Below are 26,457 nucleotides of genomic sequence, written 5' to 3' on the forward strand. Positions count from 1 at the left end.
CAGTCACATTAGTCACCACTGTATTCAAATTTTACAAAACATTTGTAATGTTTAAGTCCTTGTTTGGGCAACAAGAGAGAGAGAGAGAGAGGCTTCGAACAAGACTCAGATTACTGAACATGTTCTCACTCTTGGGTGCAGTTCACAAGTCCCAGTCATGACAAACTAGACTAAAAGCTGCAAGATGCAACACTTCCACCACCTTTTCCATCACATGCATGTCACTACTGCTAAAGGCATTTTCAGTGCTTGAAGTGTATTTTACTTGCACATACTGTTCATAAAAATAAGGTTGACACCATAGAAAGAGTTTCAAATAATCTTTATATCTATTATTTAGCTCCCTGAAATATTTGCTGTTGGTGAAACGATGGCAGAACAAAAAAAAGAGAGAAATGAAACAAAGAAATGAAACTTAACTGAAACATTAAACTGCTCTTGTATTGCTCATTTACCATTTGAATGTACAGTTTCAACAGATGTAACCATTGCAGACTAAAGTGGAGGTCGTGTGTAAGACGGTTGTGCAACAACATGTCAGCATAACATGCCTGCACTAAATAAAGGTTAGGAGTCTTACAGCCCCACCAGTGGCCCCTAAAAGCAACAAAACCAGACTGAAGTGGTTTGGACTGACTGACTGACAAAGCACTTCCTTGAATGAAGGTACTTATGACCTTGCACTTTTGCAAGCAGGGCTATAAAAAAAAAGACAAGCACTTGGCAAAAACAATAGATTTACTGCAAGATTTATGGGACAGACGTAAACAGACAAAAAAAAAAAAAAAAACATTACTGTAAAACAAGAGATTGTATACAATAAGCAAGTCAGTAAAGTATATGAGACATTTTTATTGTTTCAACAGTTTTAGAAAGAGATTAAAGGACTGATGTGGCTAAACTCATGGAGTCTTGTGGATTGTTCTTCAGCATTGGAACCATGTAAAGGAGAAGGCTCTGCATGATTAAAAGGTTTAAAATAGCAGCTTTTGAAAGATAATTACAATGAGAAGAGACTTACCAGATCTTGCCTCTCAGTCATGCTCATCTTCTCGACTATGGACCAAAACCAGCGTTTAAACTGCAGTAGTTTGTCAGCATTTTCCCCTGTTGAATGAAGAACAAGTCTTTGCTTACTATATTAAAGCAATAATGTACAACAGTTATTCTTTCATTACTGAGTAAATGCAGGAAACAGAGATATGACAGGACAATGGGACAGATGCAGACAGAGCAGCCGTACCAGACTCGTCATTGAAGGAGGTAAAGCTAATGAGCATCTGGACGTTGACTTCTCCACAGCCGTTGACCAGCAGCCTGAAGTCCTCGGCCGTCAGGTCCTCCAGGGCGTTCTTAGGAAGAACATCCAGCAAACCCTTCCTCATCGCCTTGGAGGGACATAGACATAAGTCATAATTGGTGTGAATACACACTTTGGTGATATTTGTCACAAAAAATATTAGTATGTGTTCCAAAAAATGGACAGACTTTGAGTTAAGGTTTGGTAGAACACTAAAATAAAATATCTGAGTATTACACAGCCAAGTAAAGAGAGCAACTTTTTTTTTTTTTTTTCAAAGAGTTTAACTCACGTGGAGAGGCTGCTCAGCCACCACCAGCATTCTGTGCTCTGCGTACTTCCTCACATACTCGTACACATTGAGGGGAGTTACTGGCATGTTGACCCCACCAGACAGAAGCTCCACCTGAACCAGGAAGAACACAATGTCAACAAACAATGACATGAACAGAAATGTCAGAGTACATATTCATCATAAATCTTTCCAATATGGTATTGAGAGTATTCAGATTCTGCTTTCAAAAGCTGTTTTACATGCACATTTACCCTATTCATGTTGTGTCATGCAATTATGAATTTCACTGAAACAGAAAAATGGGCCAATCACAGTGGTTGATCTTCCTCATAGATTATTGATCATTTTTATGAGGATACCTTGAATAAGGACAGATGAATCTTTAGATGTCATGATGACATTCAGTGATAAAATCTACATATGGTCAGTGCTGGCCATTACCTGTCCAGCCCCTTCCTCTTTGCAGAGGTCAATGGCGAAGGCCAGGTCCATGGCAGCAAATACTGCCTCTGCTTCACCAGCCTGTGAATGGCGGATAAGCTGCCGCAGGCTCTCATACATGACTGGGTCAAAGAACGCAAAGTCATGCCAGTTCACCTGCAGTGACGAACAAAGAGTAAGTACATTTAGCAACTTCTCTATGAAAAAGGAACAACATCATGTAGCAGGGTTTAACGGAAGTTGCAAAAACATTTGAAAACCTGTTTTCTCTTACCTTCCTCCCAAGCAGGACCTTGATGACATGTCTGTTCAACGTGATTGGACAGAGTTCATTCTGCAGCAGACACAACCCCAGTATTCTGGAAAACAGTGAAATATTCATTTTTATATATATATTCATATAAAACGTTATCTAACTACACAGGATCCTCTTCTTGTTCGATTCATTACCTGCCAATGTTACGGAAGCAGTTGAGTCTGGCCTCTGTGTTCTTGCCGGGCCGAGGGGAGTAGAAGCCTCGTTTGCCCGGCTGGTAGAAGAGAGGAGCGTTGTCGTCCCCATCATCTGGGTCGTCCAGCTCCATGTCCACCACACTGCGGGTTGAACCATGACGCTTACGGTTCTCCTGCTGCTACAGCCACACAAAAGGAAGGAGCAGAGGACTGTGTTAAGTGTGGCAAGATGGGCAGTCGTGAGCAGAAGCATTCAGCTAATTTTAAATCTCAATTGTTCCAGGATAATGTCTGGCAGAGTTAGAAATGAAATAAAGAACTCTATATGGTGAAGTAAAGAGAGGAAAATGGAGAATTGAATTTACTTGTGCTTTCTCCGGAGCCTCCAAGAGACCCAGGTCCAATATACTGTCAGCACCATTTTCCCTGAGGAAGACAAGAGACACCAGAGATTATAGTTAGTTTGTCAAACTGCAGTGTGGAAATAATATTGATATCTTTCTGTTAAATGATAAATGATGATTAAATGATATGTTAAATGATGCACCATTCATGACGCATGTAAGTTCTCTGGCTTTGAAGTTCATTTTATTGTCTAAAGCACAACTCTTCAGTGTCAAAGGCATTGAGAGCAGGAACCTGTTTCTCAAAAGCATCTTAGAGCGGAGATGATCTCAGCCTAATAGACTCATAATGGGACTAAAATCATGTTATTCTTAAAATGCTTTTGGTAAACAGGGTCCAGAATAATCTGTGTTCCACTACAGTGAAAAGAGCTGATGATGGTCACTGTCTTTCCATGTGTGGCTGTATCAGTGGTCAGGTTAATTTACCTTCCATGTGCAATGAGGAGCTCCATAGCCTCTTCCACTCTGGCTCTGAGAGAATCCTCACTGGCCAGCAGCAGCAGCAGCTGAGCAGGGGACAGCTCCAGCAACATGCCTGTGATTTTACTGGCAAACGCCTGAGGAGACAAACACAGCTGCTCAGAGTATGGCCAAGGAAACATACAAAATCACTCAAAAACTTCATACAGGCCTATCAATTGTTCTGGTAAGACACTTGACTTTTTTTTAATTAAAACTTTGATTTGTGGTCAGCATTTTTTGCTATATAATATTGGTAGTGACAGAGTCTGCCATACCTACACTAGATTTAGATCTCTGACCCTAGCACGGGAAATTCAGAGGAGACGAGGCATGCATGTTATCTGGCATAATTCTATCTCATTGATAACAGCCTCACCATTTACACCTCGCTCTCTTTACAGTGTCAGAGCTGTATAAGTCACTGCTAATGCAAATGCCACCACAGGAAAACCAACGTGTTTGTCACAGCAATTAGCACTGACGGTTATCAAAAACGTGTCTACATAACAAGATAGTGGTCGTTTTCAACTTTTTTTTTTGGTCAACAGATCATTTACAATTTTTAGAAGAGTGTAATGGAATGAGAAGCAGCTACAGTGAGCTGTTAGATTAGGAGCTGCAGGCAACAGGTTGCACAACTCCTACTCATCTGCAAAGTAACCTACTTTTACAGTGCCCTGCTGTCGTGTGGAAAATGGATCGCCCTGTTTGCAACATTAAAATCAGATTGCAGCTGTTATTATTATTGACTGACTTTATTTAAACTATGTAAGTTTGTTTGGTTGCACCATAAACAGATACATTTGTTGCTCTTCTGTTGTGTTTCTGACAAAGTAGTTGCTCAACGGATGTTTTAAACCGCACTTGCCGTTACTACAGTAACCTTGGGTGTCGCTAAGTCCACCAGGACTGAGGACTCTTAAAGATTACAACAGAGACTTCACACTGGTCTCTGTTGATGATTGACTACATTTACTGCAATAAATGTTTACAACTAATCTAAGTGTGTTTTCACTCATTTGAAAATGTATGTGGCCTGATGGAGGAAAGATCTAAATCAGTTGTCTCTTGACATGTGAATGTGCAAACCCAATTTCACACAACTCTGGTCATTAATTGTCAAGAAAATTTGTTTAGGTAGTAAGACAGATTTTTAAGAGATGCATGTTTTTATTACCGGTTGCATTGCATGAACACGTGGGTAGAGCCTTTCCCCCAGAGCTTGTCTGTGCGCAGGCAAGGGGTCGGGCTCGTCACTGGGGTTGCCCTCTGACGAAGGCCTAAAAGGCCTGGTGTCAATGGACAACTGCCTCCTTGAGTCTCTGTAACACACACACACACACACACACACCACACACAGGTTAGCAACAGTGTCAGTCTTAGATGACAGAGGTTTTTGTTTATTTTAAAAAGGGAAATATATTAAGCAAGAGTTTACCTGTCTCGGTCTCTCCGAGAGCCCGCTCGAAGCCCTCCACTTCTCCTTTCTCTTTCTCGGTCTCTGTTCCTCAAACGCTGCATTAGATCTACACATACACACACACACACACACAAAAACACCGGATAGAACAAGTTCACTTTGAAGTGTCATTTGTTTTCATGTAAAAAAGTTTTTTTTAACTCATGTGATAACTGTTTTTAGCATCACAAAAGTACCACTGAATGCAACAATGAAATCAAGTTCCATAATACAGTATAGTTTCTATGTATTGTCATACTTGAATTGTAATCGTGATGACACGTACTGCTGGCCTGCATGCCCTTGCTGACACTCTGAACGCAGTCCAAATTGGGCAGCTTATCGTTGGACAGGAGGGCCAGGGCGATGGCCGTGTAGAAGCTGCGGGCCACACCACTGCCCTCGCCTGGTTCATCTTTAAAGGTGACTTTCACCCGATGTACAGCCATGGGTGTGGTTGTGCAGCGCCTGCCAAAGTGCGTATTTAGCTGACGCATGGTCTGCTGTATTAGCTGGTCTCGATCCCGGTCCACCTCCAGGGCCAGGTCACGAGACTGCAGATTCCTCAGCTTCTCCATTTCCCGACGGAACTTGGATTCCTTCACCTCAAAGCCGCCCAGCTCAGTGAGGATCTGGGATAATCAACAAAGAGACAAATCATTATGAGCCATCGGCCCAAAAATATCACTATAAGTTATAACTCCATTATGCAATTTTCATTTTAACACTGAATCAAATGATTCATTGTAATGTGAAAGAGGTGCTAGTCTGCAGCTCTTCCCAACTCTGAGCCATTTTTTTGGCAGTCTTGGAGAGTCTGAGCAAATAAATCTTTGGTGAGGGGTTAGCAGACCAGGGAAAAGTTAAAAAAAAAAAAAAAAAGTAGTAAATACTGTAGTAAGAAAGAGGCCACCAATGCCCATATCGCCAAGTATCTGCTGGTGTGCATGTAAACTTAGGCAAATCTTTGCCTAGACATTCATATCCTGATATAGAATTACAAGAATATAATATGAAATACCCAAATTAATTGAGGTGACATGTTCAGAGTAGAAATTAAAACAATAATTTAGGAATAAACAGAAGAGTTATGTAGAGACTACTGCATCTTGGTTTGGATGAATGCTGAAATAAAAACGTACCGATCCAGGCTCAGCTCCGACATCTTCCATGAAGACGCGACCAAAGAGCTCTAGTGACAGACGCCAGCGGCCTAGTAGCATGTCATGTGAGATCATCATCCCCATGAAACTACAGTGAGGTCTGGGGACAGACAGAGAGAGGAGATGGGGACACAAATCTTGATGTTATTTTATCAGCATATTAAAAAGATATTACAGAATAATAAAACATTTTTAGGCTTTCTTCAAACTTAGGTCATGATCAGCAACATATGTACGAACGTATATATTTCAGTTTGAGGTATAGACTGGTGTTTGGTACCTGAATGATGGGAGAGGGGGTCCATCACTCTCAGTGAGGCCAATCTCAGCCAGTAGGCTGCTCTTCAGCTGGGCAGCGAGGTCATGGGGTGAAGGTCCCGGTTTTGAGGCCTCCAGCTCCTGCTCTGCCAGTGACTGGTTCTCAGTGCTCCGCTGGCCAGTTTCCATACTCATCACATTCTTCAGGTTGGCTGAGTAAGACATCTTAGTGGGCAGGATCTGTTTTCAAGGGGTTCAAAGTAGTTCTTAAGTAATGTGAACAGATGTATGTCTTGAGATGATGACAGTGTGATGATGAAAGAATGGAAATATGGAAATGGGACACAGAACACAGGCTATGTTTTAATATCCACATGTATGACTGTAATCAAAACGACTACCCATTATATCCATCCTTTTTTCCTATTTATTATTTCCAGAGCTTCCAAAGAGCTGTGGAAACAGTGAATAGGACATAATGAATCCTGGATAGCTTTAACAGATTTCTATTTAAAAGTGTGGCATTTCTTCAAAATTCAAACATGTTAGTTATTATTAGTGGATATTAGAACACAGCTGCCAGCGTGTTTGTCCGATGAAGAGGGGTGGTATACCTGAGAGGGGGAGGGTAGAGAGGAGCCCATGTTTACCTCCAGGCAGTTCCTGTCCATGCTTGCCTCAGCCAGGCCTTTGGTTGCCATGTAAGAGGAGGAGTACAAGCCCTGAGAGGGACGACCGAACAGATCCTCCTTCCTGGCATTAGGCTGGAAGAGAAAAAGCAAAATGAGGTTGAGGCCACGAAGGCTGTTTGGCAGTTACAGAATATCTTTCTCTCAGAAACTGAGCAGCAATTCTGACCTGCAGGAGGTGGGGCTGGTCTGCCAGTGGAATGGCCTCAGCCAAGGGAACATCGAAGGGGTTGGGTGGGATGCAGCCCAGGAAGGTCATGGAGTCAGAGCGACGAAAGAAGGGGTGGTTCTGACCCGTCTCAGCTGGAACCGGGTCCTCATCCTTGTCCTGTAGAGTTGAACCTGGGATCAGATAGAAACAAACCAACTTGTTAGCATAAACAATATATTAACCAAGCATTTCAATGTATTGACACTGACAGACACTGTCTATTATTATTAGTATTAGTTATCTGACTTACTTTGATTGGTGTCTTCATCGTTCTCATGTTCAGAATCCTCATTGTCCAAACCCAGTTCCAAAATCTCTCGATTCCTACAAATAAAAATAAAACAGAGAACAAATACTGTTTAAAACACAGGTACATGTAGTCATAGAAGTTTTTCACATTTTAAACAATGATTCATCAAACACCCTGGTATTTATCATTCTTGCCATTTGCTTTGTTAAGCAAGACACCAGGGTTTCTGAGGTTTGTTGCCATAGTGATCATGTGAAATTCTCTGCAGGTAATTCAGTTGTCCAGTGACCAAGACCCGTAACCATTAATTTTGCCCTTGTTTTCTCCATTTACCTCTTTCTATCCATCTGTGGGGTGTCCAGGGTGGTCTGCTGGTTCATGGCCTTAATCCAGTAGATGAGAGCCTGGAAAACGTAGGCCACATGTTTCAGCGAGCACACGTCCAGCACAGGAAGCACATCGGAGTGCTCATCATTGTGGGAGCGCATCAGTGATAAGGCGTAGTTCAGGAAGTCACCCCTCGCTGACATCATACCCTGGCGAGCTGTCAGCAGAGTGGCTGCTCTTCTAAAACAAATACAAAACACATACAAAACAAGTGAGAACATTGCTAACCTTACTAATGCAGGAAGGCACAAATATGGAACTAGCCAATTCTGCAAAGTGTGAAGCAAACTATTTTGAACACACGATGGAAAGCATTCAATTAGGACTGTAAAAAGTTGGCTCTTAAAGGAGTTCTTCCTGATTTCTTCTGTGGTTGCTTCAGGTCTTCTTGTTAAATAACTACAGAGTATACTTGTGTTAAGGCTCTACGGATCTTCCATAAAGACTCATTTTAACTAACCAGTTCATATAACAGTTAAACAAAGAAACTGATCAAACTAAGTAGTGTAAAATCTGAAGAATTATTTAATTTTAAAAAAAACACAAAATGATTGATTTCTTTTACCTGCGTCCTTCCAAGGTGCGGAGACTGGCCTCCTCCCGAGCAGTCATGCGTTCCCTGCGAGCTGAGTGCTGAGAGGCGTGGAGAGGGTGACTGGGGTGACCCGGGTCTCCAGCAGATGACAGGGCCGAGCCATATCGCAACTGAGCCTCGGTGGAATCCATGATAGACACCATCCAGTTCCAGGTGGGAATCAGCTTTTCTTCAACATAGTTCTGTTTCAACAAATGACAAACATTTTACTCTTATTCAATTCATTGGGCAGATGATGGATACAGTGTAGTTCAATATTTTATAGGGATGGAAATTTCTTGCATTGCTGGTGCAGTGAAGTCTATTTTGATCACCACATGATGGCAGTGGATCTTACCTGCAGGTTGACTGCATCCTGGTAGGTCAGCTTCACAGCAGCAGGATACTGTGAGTAGACTAGATGGTTGTACTTCGGAATCAGACTCATAAGGTCTGAGATCTGCCTGATGACAATGCTGTAGGCCCGAGCCAGGCTGCTGGCAGACGTCAGATAGCTGCTGGAGTTGCTGGCCTCCAAAGCTGCTGCCGCTGCAGCAGCACTGGAGCTAATAGCACTGGAGCGACGCAGATTGGTAGGGTCAATATATATCAGGCCTGTGGAGCTCGCTGTGAAAGAAGACAAAGATCAGATCAGGTAAACTTAATATGTACCATTTCTGTGACATCATCTGGATCATAAACATACAGTAGACACTAAAGAATAAAATTCCACAATCAGACAAAGCTCCACTGACCGGCTGGTGTTGAGGAACTAGAGGGAGCACTTCCAGTGGCCCTTTGGCTGGGGGTGTTTCTAACAGCCCACTGCATGGAGCGAGGAGCCTGGGCTGCGCTGTTGGCGTGGGAAGCGCTAGTCGTCCTTTCCAGAGGCTCATCCAACAGGAACGTCTCCTGGTCGACATCATCGCTCTGACTGCTGCTGCTGTCAGAGTCACTTGAGTCGTTGGACTGGGAGTCGTCCTCTGAAAAGAAGGCAGGGACACTGCTGGCACCTTCAGAGAGGAAGAGGATAAGGGACGAAGAGAAAAGATAAAAGGCGACAAGTTTAATGGTTTGTGTGTTCGTCTCGACCCCCCTCTCTTTTGTCTTTCACAACAGATTTATCCAGGCAGGAGTGCGGGTTAGTGAATCACACCACTACAAGGCCAAACAACACTAATATGACAGTGAAAACACCGAGGCTTCAAGTCAAAACAACAGCTGCGCTCTCTGTTGATCAACTTGTGCTAAATATTATATGGCTTAGTTGTCTGCATTTTTTAAGGTTATTGGAAATTTCATTAGAGAGAAAGAACAGAAATGTCTCAACTGTACTGAATTTATTTTCTTAGAGGAAATGAACATCATTAGTAAGAAATACACATTTTAGATGGCCAGGGAGAAAAAACACCACACCATTTGGAGAAGCTATAAGTTGAATAGTTTGTTATTTGGATGAAAGAAGACGACTACACTTGTGATGAAGGATAGTATTAGTTAAAAAAAAAATGACAGACACAGTAACAGTGAAAATGTGAGAAGGGGACAAAACGGAAGAACTCTGAGCGGGAAACTGTGTATGCAAATTGCAAATTCACTCTTGCCCTGACATCTGTATATGCATTGAAGTAAAGAGGAGCTCATACCAAAAATAGGAAATGCCAAGGACACCCTACTGCCTGCAAATGAAATACATTGGGTATTCAGCCAGGAACCATTTTGTCTGCTGTATCATTAGCTCTCCAAACATAAAGCCCCACAATCCAAAATGCTGACCGTTAAGCACAAGTGACTTTGTGAGGACTGAATTAGTCTGTAATTCAAGGGAAAAAAAAAAAATACACCACAGTGCAGCAAGACAGAAATGCAGTTTCTATTTAGTAAGCAGTTGAAGCCTTACACAAATTTGGACAGATTTCAGTTTAAGGAGGTCAATAAGACAGGTGACCACATTTCCACAAAAAAAAAAAAACTCAAAAGGAACAGTGTATAGAAATTGAGGAAAATGTTTCATCAAGTAAAGAGACTGAAAAGAAAATCTAAACTGACATCTAAACTGCAAGATTAAAAACAGCTGTTGACCAACCTGCTTCAGAGCCAGCAGTGGCTGCTGTGACGACGCTCCTGCGGCCGCTAGCATTATCCTGATTGCTGTGGTTGCTTTCACTGTCACTCTCGGTTTCAGCTGCTGCCAGCAGATCCAGCTCCATGTCACTTCCTAAAAGAAGGAACAAAGACAAAGGGGATGCTTTACACACTGTCGGCTGGGGTTTCAAGTTCAAGTGATTATTCACCAACCAAGTCACTGATCCCCTTGCACGCCGATAAAAAGAAGGGTTTGTCTCACCATCCTCATCGTGCTCATCATGCTGTCCTTCTGCCTCAGCGTTTTCTTCTCCCTGTTCCTCTTGGTCATCATGGTGGTCTTCCTCCCCTGCTACTCCCTCTACAACTTCAACCTGAGAGACAAACATAATATAATTAGATCCAAGAGAGAAGAAAAAAAACCTCACCAGATTTCAAGCTGAAATTATAGTGTAATAGGAGTACACTAAATAAACTATAGAAATAAAAATATTCACCCTAATCTGAGTGAAATCTTGCATTGTAAACAGTTTGAGTTCTTGGTGGCATTATACGTCTTTGCAAAGTCACCGACATGCACTGAATCACTTTGCACGCTAAGTGCATTATGGCCTTAATGATTTTATAACAAGGCTCCCAACCTCTTCAACATCTGCTGATACGATGTCATCCTGCTCCTCATCTCTCCCTCTGACAGGCTGAGACTGGCTGCTGCGCCGAGGCTGGGGGTTCCTGATGATATAAGAGGCAGCTGTCTGACTGGAGCTGGAAAAATGAAGCACAAGCCCAGAGTCATTATATGTCTTGAATAAGAAAAATCAAGCATCTTCTTTTCCTTTTGGCAATCGTCTCTCCAAGTAAAAAAAAAAAAAATCAACAGACTGACTCAATAAGTCACTGATACAATACATACACATTTTAATCATCATAATTGCCGAGAACTACCACCTGACAAGAAAATGGAGGTAACTAAATTAACTGACCTGCTGGATTGGTCAGGTGAGGGTCTTGGGGGAAGCGGTTCAACAGAGAAGAGCTCCTCGCTGCCCTGAACAGCATCAATACTGGTGCTGGCCAGAGTAAATGGAGCTGTAGGTCTCGCGATGCCCATTCGCACTGGCACAATCAGTGACTCTGCCACATTACACAGCTCCTCCACAGCATAGGGCAGCAGAGCTTGGAAAACACGTCGACATTTCCCAATGGGCTGGGGGATGAAGTTGCTGAATGAAGGAAATTGAGAGAATCAGTGTTATGTGCAAAAGACAATGTCAAAACTGGAGCCACATTTTGTAGGGCTGGCTCATTGATAACTATGTTAATTCCTTTGTCTAAAACTTTACTTGAAAACCTTAATGCTGTGTGTTCTTACTTTTTCTTCTTGGATGAGGCCATCTCTACGCTGAGGATGACAAATACCCGGGCTACTGAGCGTAGGAACCTTCTGGTGACGTTGACCGCCTCCTCTCTCCGGCCAGGAGTGTACTTGTTCTGCAGCTCCTTCACCAGTGTACCCAGTAAAGTGTCTATAAACTAATACAGGAGAATAAAAACACCCACTGATGACCAAAAATACCATGCAAGGGTATGATAACACCAAAAAAAAAAAAAAAGAAAATGCATTACCACTGGTGATATTTAGGTGGTATTATGTGCTGTTTACCTAATCAAGAATTATTCAAAAATGAAGAATTTTTTGAACATTGTGTGCACATTCAGATGTGGTGTGTAATAAATAAAGGAGCTGACAAAGGAATCAAATCAGAGGAGTAAAGATTAACTAGACTTACAGTGATGTCAGGAGCACACTTGACAATGAGGCAGTGGGTGAAACAGTCAAGGCGAATGGTGCCACTCTGCTGATTCAAGTATACCTGCTCTTCAGGCAGTAGGTGGGCAATTCTGCTGCTGGCACTGAGTCTGGAAATATAACAAAATATAGAAGTCTAAATAATGACTGTTAAAGAGCACAAAACTTTATACTTGTTGCCATGAGCCTGTAACTACATAAGTCATGTTTGTCCCATACTGATCTGTTAAATAAGGTCAGTATCAACATCACTACAGTGCATAACAAGTAACATACTGTGAAAACTTCTGACAAAGAGGTTGTGCATTATCCCCTTTAACTAGGATATTGTTTTTGGAAAGACATATTGCTGTTGAGACTTCTGTGTGTTACTTTTTAAGTCTTTCAATCCCTTAGTAACAACTATAGCAGCTACACTCACGGGTCTTTATTCTCCTGAGAACCGAACATGATCATAGACTTGAGGGCATTCCAGTCCTGCAGGACTCTCTCCAGAGCCAGCTGAGCAAAGCGAGGAGGTTCTAGGTCATGGTCGGGCATGTCAGAGTCTGAAAGAGAGGAGAGGGCAATAGCATTTTATACACCAGACACCTAGGGCATAATATTTTAAAGACTGCAACCAAAACCACATTCATAACTGAAAAGAGATAGCAGAAAAATAAATTCATATGAATGTTTGTAAGATTTGTAGACCTGTAGTCTGCAGTGATGGTTATTGGTAAAATGTCAGAATGATGGTGAACCTACCTTCTGCATTAGCAGCCTTACGATTCCTGTCCTCTCTGATGCGAGGTGGTCTGTACTGACAGTGCTCAACACTCTGCCTGGCTACAGTCTGCACCAGGAACAGTAATATATGCTCACCCCTACAGATGGGAGGGGGGGTAAACAGAAAAGTCAGAATGATTTTTTGCCATTCACACACACTAGAAGCTATCATTTATATATTATGTAAAGGGTACTGATTACCCTGCAAGGACCACAGCTACTTGCCTATTAGAGAGCTAAAAAGAAGGAAGAGTAATCTAAGTGAAGTGGAGATGGATGGTCTTACCTGCTATTTGGTGTGGTGACCAGGTTAGTGGTGGTGAGTAACCTGTACAGCAGATCCAGACGAGCAGCCTTCTGGCCTGCGATCAGCGTTTTACACTTACATTTCTCCCAACAGTCACAGTATGCTGTGGGAGAAGTCCTCTTCAGCCTGAGGGAAAAACAGTAGTGACACCAATTTACAATCATCCATGTGACCTAGTTTGAAATACAGAATCAAGAGCAATAGTAAGACATATACAAACTTCTACAAAGCTTTAATATCACCACACTAAAAGCTAGGACTTACTTGCAGTCATGTCCTTTGTGACACACCCTGGCACACTCAGTGCAGCAGCAGAGGGACTCCAGCAAACCACAAGTCCGACACTCAAAGATATCCTAAATACAAAGTCAGTGTGATGAAAAATGCCAGTGTGCCAACTCTCTATTGAACATTATTAACAAAGACCATCTCCAATACTAGTGAGGTTACACTTATGCACAGAAACAAAGCCCAGTACCACTTAATATTATCAAAGTTGGCCTGTGTATTCATGTCCTCTACCTTGGTGCCTGCTGGCAATGTTTTATTCTGCTGATTTTTTATGCTTCAGTAAGCAGCAGTAATTAAATTAGAATGGAAAAACGCACTCTTTTTATCTCTTTTTTAGGCTAATCAGGTTGTCAGTTACATAACTGTCTTCAAAGTTAATATTATTAAATAAATGTCCGATCCTTAATTGACTGCTGTGAACACGTGCACAACACACTTTTTCTAGCGATGAGAGTTTTTCCTCTGATTTTCAGTGTGAGGGCTGACCTGGTTAATGTGCTCAGCTCCAGTCCAAGTGAAACTGCAGGTGTCGTTGCAGCAAAGAACATAGAGGGGCGAATCATCTGGGTTGGTCCCCAGGGGGCAAATCATTTCCATGAACACGGAATCTGCATCCTCCTTCTCTGCGATGCCTGGGTCGCCCACTGTATTCAGGACATTTAAGGGAGAATATGGAAACAGGAATGCCAGTTACAACATGATAGTTAGATGCTGAAAACAGGGCAGAAAAATAGGTCAGGATTCACGTAACTCATGGATAACCTCCAATGTTGCGACTGTTATCTAACCAGTTGAAATTACACCAGATTCACGAAAAGTATGTCGTTTTCTCAGAATGTGTTCACAGGGGAGGTGGCCGGTCGGTCATGCAAACTTCATTTCTGTATCTACCCCATTCTTAGTATCAGGACCACATTACCATACATGTATAGCATATACTGTATGTACATTATAACAAGGGAAGCAAGCAGTGCTGACATTTAAGTATAGGTTTGTAAGTCAACAGTCTCCCTTTAAATGACAACCCAGCTTACAAGGGAAGGCAGAAAGCTGACTAATTAACTTACCCTTGGCCATTTTCTGAGCAGCCTCCAGCACAGTGATGGCTGCCGGGTAGGCTCTCCCACTGACTGCCAGCATGAATGGGGTCATTCCACGTGCATCCCTGTTAAACAACAGCAATAACATTATACACAAGCACTTTAGAGCCACAGAAGGGCAAATAAAGAAAGAATAACGGATAAATCAGGACAATCCAATGTAAAAGAAAGAGTATTTTTAAGTATGCTCTTATGAAAATAAAGAATCATACTTGGCAGAGAGTAGCTCCCGTAGGTGTGGCCTCAGAACAACACTGTCACACATCAGCTTTAGGATGAGGTGGGCGTTGGCCTTCCTGTCTTTAGATTCCACCACAGATGGCTCAGTGGATGGCCCTGCTCATATGGAGAACAAAATCCATTAGATGACACAAGCACAGTTTGAATACAGCAACAAAACATACAGCTGTCCAAGCACTAATTTCCACAACGTATACGGGGAAAGCACCAGCGTGTCATTATTTATCCACAGAAATTTATTTAGAATTATCTCCTGTAGCAACACTGTATAAATACATATACCTGCATTTTCTCTGCTTCTGTACAATGTTATTACCTTAGCATATGTTTAATTAGCATTTTAGGAATGGTCAGTCAAACTTTTGAGGTGTGACGCAAGACCAATACAGGTTTACCATGTCCTTCCCAATAAACAAAGCACAACTTGACTTTCTCATATCAGTAGAAAAAGATAATCTCCTCCTCTATAGTGAAGATGATATGTGACCTGGTATGGTGGAAGTGCTGGGTCCTTGGCTGGTCCCAGTGGAGGCAGTAGTGAGTGAACCCACAGCTGGTGCTAGAATAAAGTCGATGTCACCATCTGTTGATACAATAAAAACAGTCATGCGATATTACTAAGTTTGTAGATTTCACATACTTTAAGAGACACATCACTGCCAAGTCGTGGATTCATTCAGTAAGGTGAGGAAGAAGAGCTCAATTTCTCAATAGACTCTCAAACACAGTTATGTAAGGTCACCTTCAGACTGACAACAGAACAATTCAAACAGCTGCACTGGTCCTAAAGACCAGCACATGGTAGATAATATACTAATTCTAAGATGCACTGACCAGGGTCCATGGGTGGGGGGTCAGGGACCCAACTTGGTGGGGCAATGGGTGGTGACACAGGGTCCTGGTGGTCACTGGATGATGGGCCGGACTCATGGCGGCCAAGACCTGCTGCTCTTAAAGACCTCCTCATCATTTCCCTCAGACGAAGCCTGGAGACAAAACACAAAATGTGCATTGTCATACTACAGAAAAATTACAAACATGTTTACTGGAATGGGATTGCAGATAAGATTCCTTTCTTACAAGGGACTTTTGTTTCCTCAAAATGACGTGTGGTTTGCTGCAAAGACTATTTTTCCTTAAATATTCCCTGTACCACAAAAAAACAACATTTTTCTTCCTTTGAACAACTGAAAATTTACCCTCGGCTACTGGAGGAGCCAGTCCTATTTCCAGAGCTGTTGCTTGAGACCACAGAGATGGCATTGGCAATCGCCTCCACAGCAGACAGACGCTCTGCAAACGTGTTTCTTTCCGACCTTTCAGCTTCTGAAATGAAACAGCACGGTTACTTAGCATAAAAAAAGAGAGTCAGGAGGCAGCAGGCAATTAAATTGATACAGGTGAGCAAACTTTGAGCTAGAAAGCAATTTTCTTCCATTTTTCCCCAATTCAAATTTTCTAAAAATGATGGAGAAGTCCAAAACTGAGAGACACTGAGGAAACTAACTATAAGCAGCAAATTAAGATAAGAAACTTGTCTGATCTAATTTAAATATCAAAGTGAATATCATGATGTTACATCAGACGTAGCTCTCAGAGAGAACCTAACGGTGACTGCCTAACACAGCTTACCTTCCTCCTCTTTGGTTTCCTTGTTACTAACAGGAAAGCAGACAGAGACAGCAGCATGAAGGATATTGCGGTTTCCATCACAGCGGTGGCCCAGAAGTGCTCCAAGGGCCTGGCTGCCCTGATCCAACAGGAAAGCTTGCTCAAGGTTCACCAGGTACTGTCGACACGCCTCATAGTCACAACGCAGCACATGCTGCATCAGTGTCTGCTTCTAAAAGAGACAATAGGGATGAGTGAGTGCTGATTTGGATGTCTTTGATGTTTCATTGTGACATAGACAGCATTGTTTTTTGTTTGTCCAGACAGATTTATGGGTAGAAAGCAGGGGTGTAACGGTACGTGTATTCATCCCAACCATCACGTTGCGGACATTACAGTTCGTGCCATGCAGTCATACGAAGAATTTGAGTGAAGCCATTCAAACCAACGATAAACACATTTGCTTTCCGACGTGGTCAGAAAGCACGTCATTCGTACCAGTTCTAAGAGAGAAAAATGTAGTTAAAAAGTAAGAAATTAAAAGTGGTGGTTTGGTCCCTCTGACTGATTTCTTTTTTTTTTTTAATTTAACCAGAAGTCCCTTAAGATTGAAATCTCTTTTACAAGGGAGACCTGGCCAAGGCAGCACACCAATTACAGTTTAAGTAGAAATAAAACACAACAGACAATGAATACATACATGAAAAACACAAGGAAGAGACTAAATTCAGCTCAAATAAGGCAGTTGCAATTCTCAGTTACATGACTTTAAATGTTTCCATATATTGTATACATTATTATATATGACATCATTAGATTATTAATACTGAAGCATCAGTGCATCAGCAGCATGTTACTGTTTTAGCTGCTGGAGGTGGAGCTGGTTTGAACTACTTTGTATACAGTTAGATCATAAATCAGCTGTCAGCAGGTGTCCTCACTCTACTGCAGCACAACTAAACTGTTTCAATAATAGTTTTGACCAATGAGCCATTGTTGGATGTTTGTTTTTCAAAATGAAGGACCAAAATATTATGTTCTCCCTTTCCTTTTTTATGGCTGTACCAAAATCATTCCGAACTGTGTCCCAAAGACCGATGTTCATACTGAACCGTGAATTTTCTGTACCGTTACACCCCCAGTAGAAAAGTAGTAACAACATGGAGAAATGTTGCAAAAACTAAACACACTAAACTACACACTAAAACTGGCAGCGTGGGTTTTGCAAAGTAGCTGAGGACTACGATTCAATGGTAGGGTATAACACTACACACAATGTTTAACTATTTGTTCATTTGTTTCAGTCTTTATTACACAATGTTTACCTCAACAGCCATGATAATAATAGCAGCTTTCTTTTTAATGGTGGAGTTAGAGGGGAGATTGGCCAGAGAGTGCACCCCCATTCCGAGGCTGTTTATAGGTGGCAGGTCCAGCCAATCAGGATCTCGAATTCCACCCATGCAGTCTTTAGCCATGGGGTAGATTGTGCCATTTCCATCTCGGAGGATGATGGGAGATTCCTGGAAGAAAAATGATTTCAATATTTAAAATATGTAGACAGTAAGGCTCTCTCCAACAAAAACTGCAAAAACATGTCACCCATTTGGGAGATCATCTTACCTGTCCTGCAGTAAAGATAGCCACATTGCGCTCACTCTGCCCAAGGAAGGCCAGGTTACTAGTAGGGAAGTTATTCTCCTGCTCAGCTTTGCCTGTGGCCAGGTCAAAGATACAGTACCTTACCCAGTTGCCAGTTTTCAGCACTGCATGGACTCCTGGAAGATGGACAGATGTGTAAGAGCTGGGATCACTACATTCAGAACCACAAATGTATACATATAATAAACATATTTACTGTATATTTGTCAATAATATTGACATACACTGACATATAGAAACTGACAAACCTTTGGAGTCAACATTCACAGCCAGAATCTCAGCCTTTTCTGGGATACAGAGCTTTTTAGGTGTGCGCTGAAAACAGTCAGGAACTTTAGGAGTTCCGCCAGTTTTGACCACCTGAGAGAAACAGATTGAAGAAAACACAAAATGTCAGAAGGATAGATGCTCAGTCCAGTACAAATGCATATTCCAATTATTTACTTTGAACTTCATATACTGAGATGAACACAAGCAATAACAGATCTATTTGTGTTCATACCTGCAGCTCATCTATTCTGAGGAGCCTACAGTCCTGTAGCAGGGATGATGGGTCTGAGTCAGTGGGAGCAGCAGTGCTCTGGTTGCTCATGCTGCTTGATGTCCCTGGAAACTTAACAGCAACATACGCACCATCCACTTTAAGCACCTAGAACATAATATGAAGATGATTAGTTGTGAAACTGGGCTGTCATGACATAAAAACACACATACCAGGGACAAATGATCTGATAACAGTCTTGCACACAAGCATTTCTTAGTATTCCAAGATATTGTGATCTTCAATGTATTGCTATATTTCAGATGCACTCACCTTTCCCACAGGGACATTTTTAACATCCTCCACAAACACCACCTCCCTGAGAGGCCACTGCTCCTCATTCACCTTCTCTTCCTCTTTGGGAGCCGGGGTAGAGCGCCTTCGCTCTGCAAGTAGTACAGCATTGTAACTGTTAGTGCTCTGATCACAGTATATTCAAATAAGACACTTCATTATTTGCATTAAGGAATTGCAAATGCTTTGGAATAAGACTCCTGATAAGGGCAGTAAAAACATACTGCTGACCAGGTGACATAAAGTCAAGTGTGGACTAAGGAAAATTAACACTGGCAGCTAGCCATATGTTTCAGATGATAAGACATGTTAAAAAGGCGACCAAATATATGACAGTATATACTGTTAGCTGGCAAAACTTCCTACACAGGAAAACAGGCAAGGGAAAAACTTGCTGATAAAAGCCTGTGCACCATCTGTTTCAAAGTCAAAGGACTAATGAGAGCACAGAGTGAGGAAGAAATTGGTTCTGTGCCTGGAAGATAGAGAGAAAAGCCAAGACTTGAGTGCTGTTGAGAGAGGTAGAGGTTAAAAGGGAGAGATAGCACAAGAGAAGCTGACATACTGTAGGGCAGTGAGGCACTGCTAGCAATGGAAGAGGTATCACTGCAGGTAGAAGCTGGGGAAGGAGGAGGACCCATCTCAGTCTTCACCAGCTCTGGTTTGCTTTCCGTCCTATAGGGTAAAAACAAGATAACCAACATTAACTTTACTTTTAGCTTTATGAGATCTAGCAAATCCACCATCTGTAACCAGGGGGACTGAAGTCCATGTGTTACTTTTAACTGTGGTAAAGTGAATTGAGTGAAATGATAAAAGACAATTCAGATCCAAAAATGGGCAGCTTTTTGCTATGAAATACAAAGAAACTGACTTGATTTCCTGGGTCTTAGTGGTCTTCTCCATGTTCTTGAGGCTCTCTGGCGAGCGCAGCTGGAACCTGCAGCTGTCATTCATGTTCCACACAGACTCCAACAGGACGCCCACTTTGGGGATCCCAGCGCTGACAGAAAAGGCCACTGCACCGGCATGGTAGAGGGGGTTATTCCTCAAGCACACCTAAAGAAGGAACCGGTAGATGTATGAGGACCAATACATTTGTTTTATACGAATAGCAAAGTTTAAATAAAGCTTGTAAAATAAGTCATAAAGACTAAAGACAAAGCTATAATAACCAAAAATGTGGAAGACTCCCAAAAGAAGAGGTGTTGAATCCACCACTGTCATTAAAACAATGAAAATATAAAACAGAGCCTTACCTGTGTTCCCACGGTGATGTTGGGTATAGAAGAAATGCCAGCACTGGACTTTGGCTTTTTGTTCTTGGCTCTGGCCTTTTCAAGCATCTTTTTCCGTTGACTAAAAGGCACAACACCCCTGCAGACAGATGCAAGCATTGAACAGTCAAAACTTCACTGACATTCATACCTTTCCCTGACATGTACCGTTCTTACTTTGTATTAACAAGGGCATCACAGTGAAAACTAGCAGTTCATTGGTGTCCTGCTAAATATCAGCTCTTACAAAGGAATTCACACTGCTTGTTCCAAGTCCCCATAGTATATTGTATGTATTGAATTTTTATTTTATTTGATAGGGATGATGCAACTTAACATATTTCCACCCCAGAGCATGAAACTGATGTGCTGCTCAGAGAGTTTATAGCTATTGCTAATTTTCAACTCTTGTCACTAGTTCGGCTTTACATGTACAGTGTAATTAAAATATACAGCTTTCATTTATCAAGAAACCACAGTACACTGCAGATATGGAAGTACATTAAAATACACGTACTGAAATACATACATATGGTTGACAACTGCAGGAAGTAGTTAAAGTAAGTGCTGCTTGGTGGACTATGTGTATGTACAAGTTTCAAGGGGACCCTAACAATTCAGATAACATATTAAATCATGTTGTGGATGATGTGTATTTTCTAGCATATGAAAATATAACAACTATGTTTTTTAAACAAGTCTTTGTTTTTTGATATAATTCTGGACAAAAACATCGACAGTCATCAGCTGTAACACCATGAATACACTTACAGAGCCTTTCCCCATATGTGATTCTCACTGAATGAATACTCCAATACAAAAAAATATACCACTCGTGACCAGATGTGAAGCACAAGGCAGATCATCACTATCTGCTTACATAGCTAGGAGCACTTCTTGATTTACTGATACTTATCTAACAGTGAAATAGAAATGTGCAATAACCTTTTGTTTTGCTTATACCCTCAATGAACACTCCTATGGTTGCTAAGACAGTACACATAATAGGATAACAATATTACAGGGACATTCAGAAGCCCATGCTATTGTTAAAAATAAATCATTTTAATTGTATTCAATGTAGTTTCATGGAAAAACTCTTTCTTACCACCAGTAGAGGCTGTTCTCCAGCTGTGCACATGTGTAGAGCGCGCAGCAGTGCAGTGACACCATGCGCTCCCCCTGCAGCTCAGGGAAAGCCTGAGCACTGTGCTCCAGCTTAGAGGCCACTGTGCTCAGTGTGTCGTCCACCCAGGTTGCCACCTATACCACGCAAACATAATTAATCAATTCATTAAATACATATGTGTGATGTTAGACTGGCTGATTAATAACTGTACAAACATACATTTACTCAATCACAACCTTGTGGCTATACTAATTCTACTGAACAAAGCAGACACATTATGTCAAGAGGAGCAAGAATAATCTACCTTGTTGGTCTCTGTGGCTACAGTAGCTCTAATGCTATTGGCAGACAATAAGGTGATCTTCTCATTGGCCAGACCCAGGAAGGACACACGTGGGTGATGAATGGAAGGATTCTGATGGGACAAAAGACAGGAGAGTTAGAGACAGTAGCTCTCCATCACGCAAGAAACCATCAGTGTTTACTATCCATTAGACATGCACCAATAAGTGATTAAATGATGCTGTTTCTCAGAAAAAAAACACAAAGTATATAGACAATTTGTTTTTATTACAGTCACTGCCTGAATAACCAACATCAAACCACGCCCTTGTAGTGAAATGGATGCGACAGCATGCCAGTAAATAGTCATTCATCATGGCAGAAGGTGGAAAACGAAATGTTTTGTGTTAAGACAGACCCTAAGAGACTAGGTAACTTTTTCATTTTATTAATCTTAACTTCACTGTCTAACTTGAAATTACCAAAAATATTTAGTGCTCAATCAAACATGTAATTTCATGCACACATGTTGAATTCTCCACCTGTGCATTCCTGTAGGGTTCAGGTTCGCTCCACTTCCACTGATAAAGCTCTCCTTTGGAGCTGACAGCCACCAGCTCTGAGAACATGGCTCCAATGCTCACAAACTTCACTCCATCCTGAAGAGGAAATCAAGAGATCTCAAATGTAAGGTAAAGCAAAACTTAGCTAGCCAATGTGAGAGGATGATTTGTTTAAGCATTTGAAATTTTCCACCAGAGTGAACAAAGACACTTCTATTTTTGGAGGTTGGTTTGGTTATACACACAACTGGGTGCATTGATAAATTATTTACATTTAATCTAATTGGCTACCAGTGGATTCAAGTTATAGAAACATCACAAGATGATCATGAGAAATAGGATCATCCAGAGCCCAATTTAAAGGTGTCACAGCAAAGGCTTTGTATTTCTGTATTTATTTATTTTTTAATAATTGCAAATCTCAGAAATGTATTTCTCTAAGGGGTACAGTTTAGACTGATGGCTCCTACCTTGTCAGGCCACCACTGGAGCTCCTCTCCCAGGGAGACAGGACTCTGAACCGGGATGTTCTTCTTGTCCAGGCTGGGCTCGCCCTCACGGCTGGTGGAGCCTCGCTCCGTGTCGAACGAGGCTCCATCCAGCCACCGGCGCTCGCGTAACCTCAATACAGACTCACGCTCACGCAACAGCTCTGAGTCGCGCTCTAAGGGAAGAAGGAGAACTGGTATGCAATAAGGTCACACCAGTGGGATAGAAGTAAGCCACTCTCTGGGAAAGACCCGTCAACATAGTTTTAAGAATAGAGAGAGAGAGATAGATTCTTTAGAATCACTTTAATGCAAATCAAAATTGCAGTACTGAAGATTGAGTGGGAGTCTAAATTATACTGGTGGGTAAGTCAGTTTGCACGCTCATATGTTAAAATGCGAGGTAGAAGAGGAAGTAGATAGACAGGAAGAAAGCATGCATACGGGCTAAAAGTGGGCTAGGTAGGTTTTTAGAATAGACTGCCTTGAAGGGTTCCTGTTAAGACAGGTGGGCCTAGCGGGCCTTTCTCAGAGAGCTCACAGTATGTACTACAGCCATGCACCATACAACACCAAACATTTATAGCTTGTAACACCAAACACTCATATTACAAATCCAGCTGAACAGACTGAAGAGAAAATAAGACTAAATTTCCCCAGCAAATAAGCTTTCACCTTTACTACATTTATGAGTTTTTTCTCATTACCCCAACACTTGTCATTTTTTGCCCCCCCCCAAAAAAGCTTTGATTGTTATATAACTTCTAATTATTCATATATTAACAGCACTTAGTGGGTTTTTACTGCCTTGTTTTTCCTACTTGTTTGTTGTGTTGTCTTTTCAAGCTGTCAAAGTTCCTTCCCCACAAACAAAAGCCATCACCAGCGTTGCCACCAAAGCCTCTCTAACACCCCTGCCTGTCCTTCACTAGTCAGAGGTGAGTTGGTGAGTTACCTCTAGAGGATCCTAGGCGGGACAGTGAGGAGCGTCTAAAAGAGGGGTATCCAAAGTAGCTGATGTCCTCAGAGAACATGGCATCAGCATCAATAATCACGCTGGGATGGGCTGAGTGAATGTCTGCATCCAATAAGGACATCAGGTCCTCTGCATGGGACAAAGGCACAAAAGGATGCAAGGTAAAATAAACAAGTTTAAAAAATATAAAACTACATTTCTTTTTTATGTGAATATAGCCAATACTGTCTTGACCATGTCAAACAATTCTCTCTCAGTGAAATCTATCATTTGAATAGTCTTTGACATGCCTATTTCTATCATGTGCATGTACTGTATATTTTCAACTGCTGAAAATCCCCAACTATTTCAGTATCAAACAGTGTAAGAGACTGAAAATACCTCTCACTGCGACACCACATAATAATATTTCATATAACCCGCTGTCTTTTCTGTCCCCATTTTCTGTTTTGTTTTCTTGACAAACCTCCAGGGAGGTAGGACTCGCTGGCCGTGTCATCTCCATCATCTCCATCTTCATCATCCCTGCTCAGCAGGTTGTTGACAGCGAGGTTGACATCCAGGTTGGTCCTCTGGAGCTCCCTAATGATCACACTCCTGGACTTCCCCTGAAGGACTACCTGGGCCTGGTGAAAAAGAAAGGACAGTGTGACATTTTATAGAAGCTCATGTGACGGCAGAATAGAATGCCAGCTCTTGAGTACACATGAACTATCAACTGCATGACTTGTTTCAGTAATGAAAAGGTTAATTTAGAAAAGCTGAAGAAAAAGTTTGACAAAGAAAAATATGTGTGCATAACACTGAAAAATTTGTACCTGAGAAATAAGTTCCTCTGGGATGACAGAAGCTGGTATGACTGGCTGAGGCTGGCTACCTAAAAGGCCCGAGCCACGATCCCTTCCTGTACGGATCACCCTGGTCTGTCGACGGGAGTCGCGAGCTGCTGTTGACGACCTGCCAGACGTGCCTCCACCTCCGCCTCCTCCTCCACCGCCTCCTCCTCCACTGCTGCCACCTCCTGCTCCACCTCCCCCTGCTCCTCCTCCACTTCCACCTCCTCCACTGCCTCCGTTTACCCCAGAGCTCCAGCGACTCCTGTTACACACAGCACAAGGCCAGGGTCAGATACAACTGCCAAAAACACCATCTGATTAACAGAGCAGACTCAAAACACGCACACATCTGGGTACGAAGGGAATCATCACTGTGACAGCAGAGACTGGGAAGTGCAGACGGTTTTGCATCAGCAGCACTAACAGGAAGGCAGAAATTAACTGGTGGTAATTTTCCTAATTTAATCAAATGGCATAAGAGAAAAAAGCTTTGATATAGTATAGTACTTGAGGATAATAAATGTATTATGTACGTGTGTAATATATTTAAACCATTGGTTTTTTTTCCATTCTGTATTAAACTGTGAGGGTTTTTCTGCAGCTTTTTCTGTTATGCACAAGTTCTATATCAGGACCCACAACTACTATATTTTGAAGAGGGAATATTCTCCAGTGGTCACCAATCACAGAAACAGTAATATTACAACCAGACACACTGCAAATTTAGCTGGGTTGATGAATATAACCATACTTTTGATATACCCCATTTGGTGGACAAATTTACCCAATACATTTTCTAGCACCCTGAAGTTCTCTCTTCAGAATGTGTGGCCTTGAATCCACCCCTATCCAGCTGCAGCGTCAGTGCTGTGCTCTACAGACTGAGCTTTAACAGGACCATTTGTCTCTGTCAGCCCTGCCAGAACTTACCCAAGGGTGTTGCCTGCCAGTCTGCCCAGTGTGTCAGAACCAGACAGGAACCAGGGCGGATCACTAGTCCTGCCTGGCCTGGAGCTCCTTCCTGTCCCTGAACCACTGCTCAACTTTGAACTGGAAACAAAAGATGGGAGATCAGTTACAAACCTACAAAAGTCCCACACAGGACCAAAAGACTTTCTTTTTTTTTTTTTATTACCTGGGTGAACAGAAACTAATATTACCCCAGGTATTTGTCAAATTATACCCCTTGGTTCAGGATTTATTTTCCTTGAATATTATACTGTGAAACAGGGGGGGGTATGTTGGAGACTAGCATGGCAACACCCTTGGGAATCAGAATTGGCTGCAACTCGTTCCTCCGTCAAGACTTTTTTTTTTAAGTTCCTGGGGTTTTGGGGCTGCGACTGCTTTCTCCTATTTCAAGATTTGTTTTAATGAGATGCCTTCCAAGTTTGTTTTCTGATGTGTTCTAAGTAGGCATTTGGTTTAAATGTTTTTTGTTTTTTTGCTGTGGCAAAGGTACAGAATTAAGAAGACAATTTTGCAGATATTTCATATAAGAGTCTATGTTACAAGGAAATTAGATACTTTCCAACAAAATAATACAATAATGAAATCACATTTAGTACCATACTTTAGCAGAGGGCAATGGAATGCAGAAACAGGGTTTCAAATTATTCAGATATAAACAGAGACACAGCAAATTCAAATCAACAAGCAGACACAATCTATGTGACCTTTGTTATGAGTCAAAAACTCCAGAGAACATAAGGGCTTCTTCAGTAACCCGACTAACATGCTCAAGACAATCTAAAGTACACTTTTCCATAGGCTTCCCAGCAAACCCACAATGGTGCTGACTGAAAAGCTATTACAATTTGAAACCACTTCATCTTCTTTTGCAAGTCT

The 26,457-nt window shown here is 41.9% G+C and overlaps 1 protein-coding gene across 8 annotated transcripts in view; it reads right to left on the minus strand.

Annotated features, from left to right (window-relative positions):
- The window catches only part of ubr5 (ubiquitin protein ligase E3 component n-recognin 5), a 34,525-nt gene that overhangs the window by 769 nt on the left and 7,299 nt on the right, over positions 1-26,457 (minus strand). The window contains exons 5-57 of one of the 8 annotated variants that reach the window (XM_044358153.1): positions 25,540-25,659; positions 24,592-24,871; positions 24,240-24,399; positions 23,753-23,902; positions 22,780-22,991; positions 22,289-22,405; positions 21,769-21,879; positions 21,444-21,598; positions 20,318-20,435; positions 19,933-20,117; positions 19,624-19,733; positions 19,038-19,150; positions 18,726-18,872; positions 18,472-18,583; positions 18,185-18,339; positions 17,887-18,084; positions 16,583-16,793; positions 16,150-16,276; positions 15,785-15,936; positions 15,438-15,533; positions 14,923-15,046; positions 14,678-14,775; positions 14,097-14,254; positions 13,584-13,675; positions 13,299-13,445; positions 12,992-13,110; positions 12,666-12,792; positions 12,225-12,354; positions 11,807-11,967; positions 11,418-11,657; positions 11,076-11,199; positions 10,697-10,808; positions 10,436-10,567; positions 9,105-9,362; positions 8,708-8,976; positions 8,341-8,552; positions 7,722-7,955; positions 7,389-7,462; positions 7,097-7,269; positions 6,889-7,002; positions 6,261-6,478; positions 5,960-6,080; positions 5,104-5,449; positions 4,797-4,884; positions 4,536-4,680; positions 3,323-3,453; positions 2,855-2,915; positions 2,487-2,665; positions 2,311-2,395; positions 2,037-2,192; positions 1,593-1,706; positions 1,244-1,388; positions 1,022-1,107 (exon numbers count right to left, since the gene is read on the minus strand). In XM_044358153.1, the coding sequence (XP_044214088.1) occupies positions 1,022-1,107; positions 1,244-1,388; positions 1,593-1,706; positions 2,037-2,192; positions 2,311-2,395; positions 2,487-2,665; positions 2,855-2,915; positions 3,323-3,453; positions 4,536-4,680; positions 4,797-4,884; positions 5,104-5,449; positions 5,960-6,080; positions 6,261-6,478; positions 6,889-7,002; positions 7,097-7,269; positions 7,389-7,462; positions 7,722-7,955; positions 8,341-8,552; positions 8,708-8,976; positions 9,105-9,362; positions 10,436-10,567; positions 10,697-10,808; positions 11,076-11,199; positions 11,418-11,657; positions 11,807-11,967; positions 12,225-12,354; positions 12,666-12,792; positions 12,992-13,110; positions 13,299-13,445; positions 13,584-13,675; positions 14,097-14,254; positions 14,678-14,775; positions 14,923-15,046; positions 15,438-15,533; positions 15,785-15,936; positions 16,150-16,276; positions 16,583-16,793; positions 17,887-18,084; positions 18,185-18,339; positions 18,472-18,583; positions 18,726-18,872; positions 19,038-19,150; positions 19,624-19,733; positions 19,933-20,117; positions 20,318-20,435; positions 21,444-21,598; positions 21,769-21,879; positions 22,289-22,405; positions 22,780-22,991; positions 23,753-23,902; positions 24,240-24,399; positions 24,592-24,871; positions 25,540-25,659 (8,002 nt within the window). Of the gene's footprint in view, positions 1-1,021; positions 1,108-1,243; positions 1,389-1,592; positions 1,707-2,036; positions 2,193-2,310; positions 2,396-2,486; positions 2,669-2,854; positions 2,916-3,322; positions 3,454-4,535; positions 4,681-4,796; positions 4,885-5,076; positions 5,450-5,959; positions 6,081-6,260; positions 6,479-6,852; positions 7,003-7,096; positions 7,270-7,388; positions 7,463-7,721; positions 7,956-8,340; positions 8,553-8,707; positions 8,977-9,104; positions 9,363-10,435; positions 10,568-10,696; positions 10,809-11,075; positions 11,200-11,417; positions 11,658-11,806; positions 11,968-12,224; positions 12,355-12,665; positions 12,793-12,991; positions 13,111-13,298; positions 13,446-13,583; positions 13,676-14,096; positions 14,255-14,677; positions 14,776-14,922; positions 15,047-15,437; positions 15,534-15,784; positions 15,937-16,149; positions 16,277-16,582; positions 16,794-17,886; positions 18,085-18,184; positions 18,340-18,471; positions 18,584-18,725; positions 18,873-19,037; positions 19,151-19,623; positions 19,734-19,932; positions 20,118-20,317; positions 20,436-21,443; positions 21,599-21,768; positions 21,880-22,288; positions 22,406-22,779; positions 22,992-23,752; positions 23,903-24,239; positions 24,400-24,591; positions 24,872-25,539; positions 25,660-26,457 lie in introns of all 8 variants that reach the window. The other 7 variants (XM_044358151.1, XM_044358150.1, XM_044358147.1 and 4 more) reach the window with 7 other exon arrangements.

Source organism: Thunnus albacares, chromosome 8 (genome assembly GCF_914725855.1).
Source record: "Thunnus albacares chromosome 8, fThuAlb1.1, whole genome shotgun sequence".
NCBI classification, from domain to species: Eukaryota; Metazoa; Chordata; class Actinopteri; order Scombriformes; family Scombridae; genus Thunnus; species Thunnus albacares.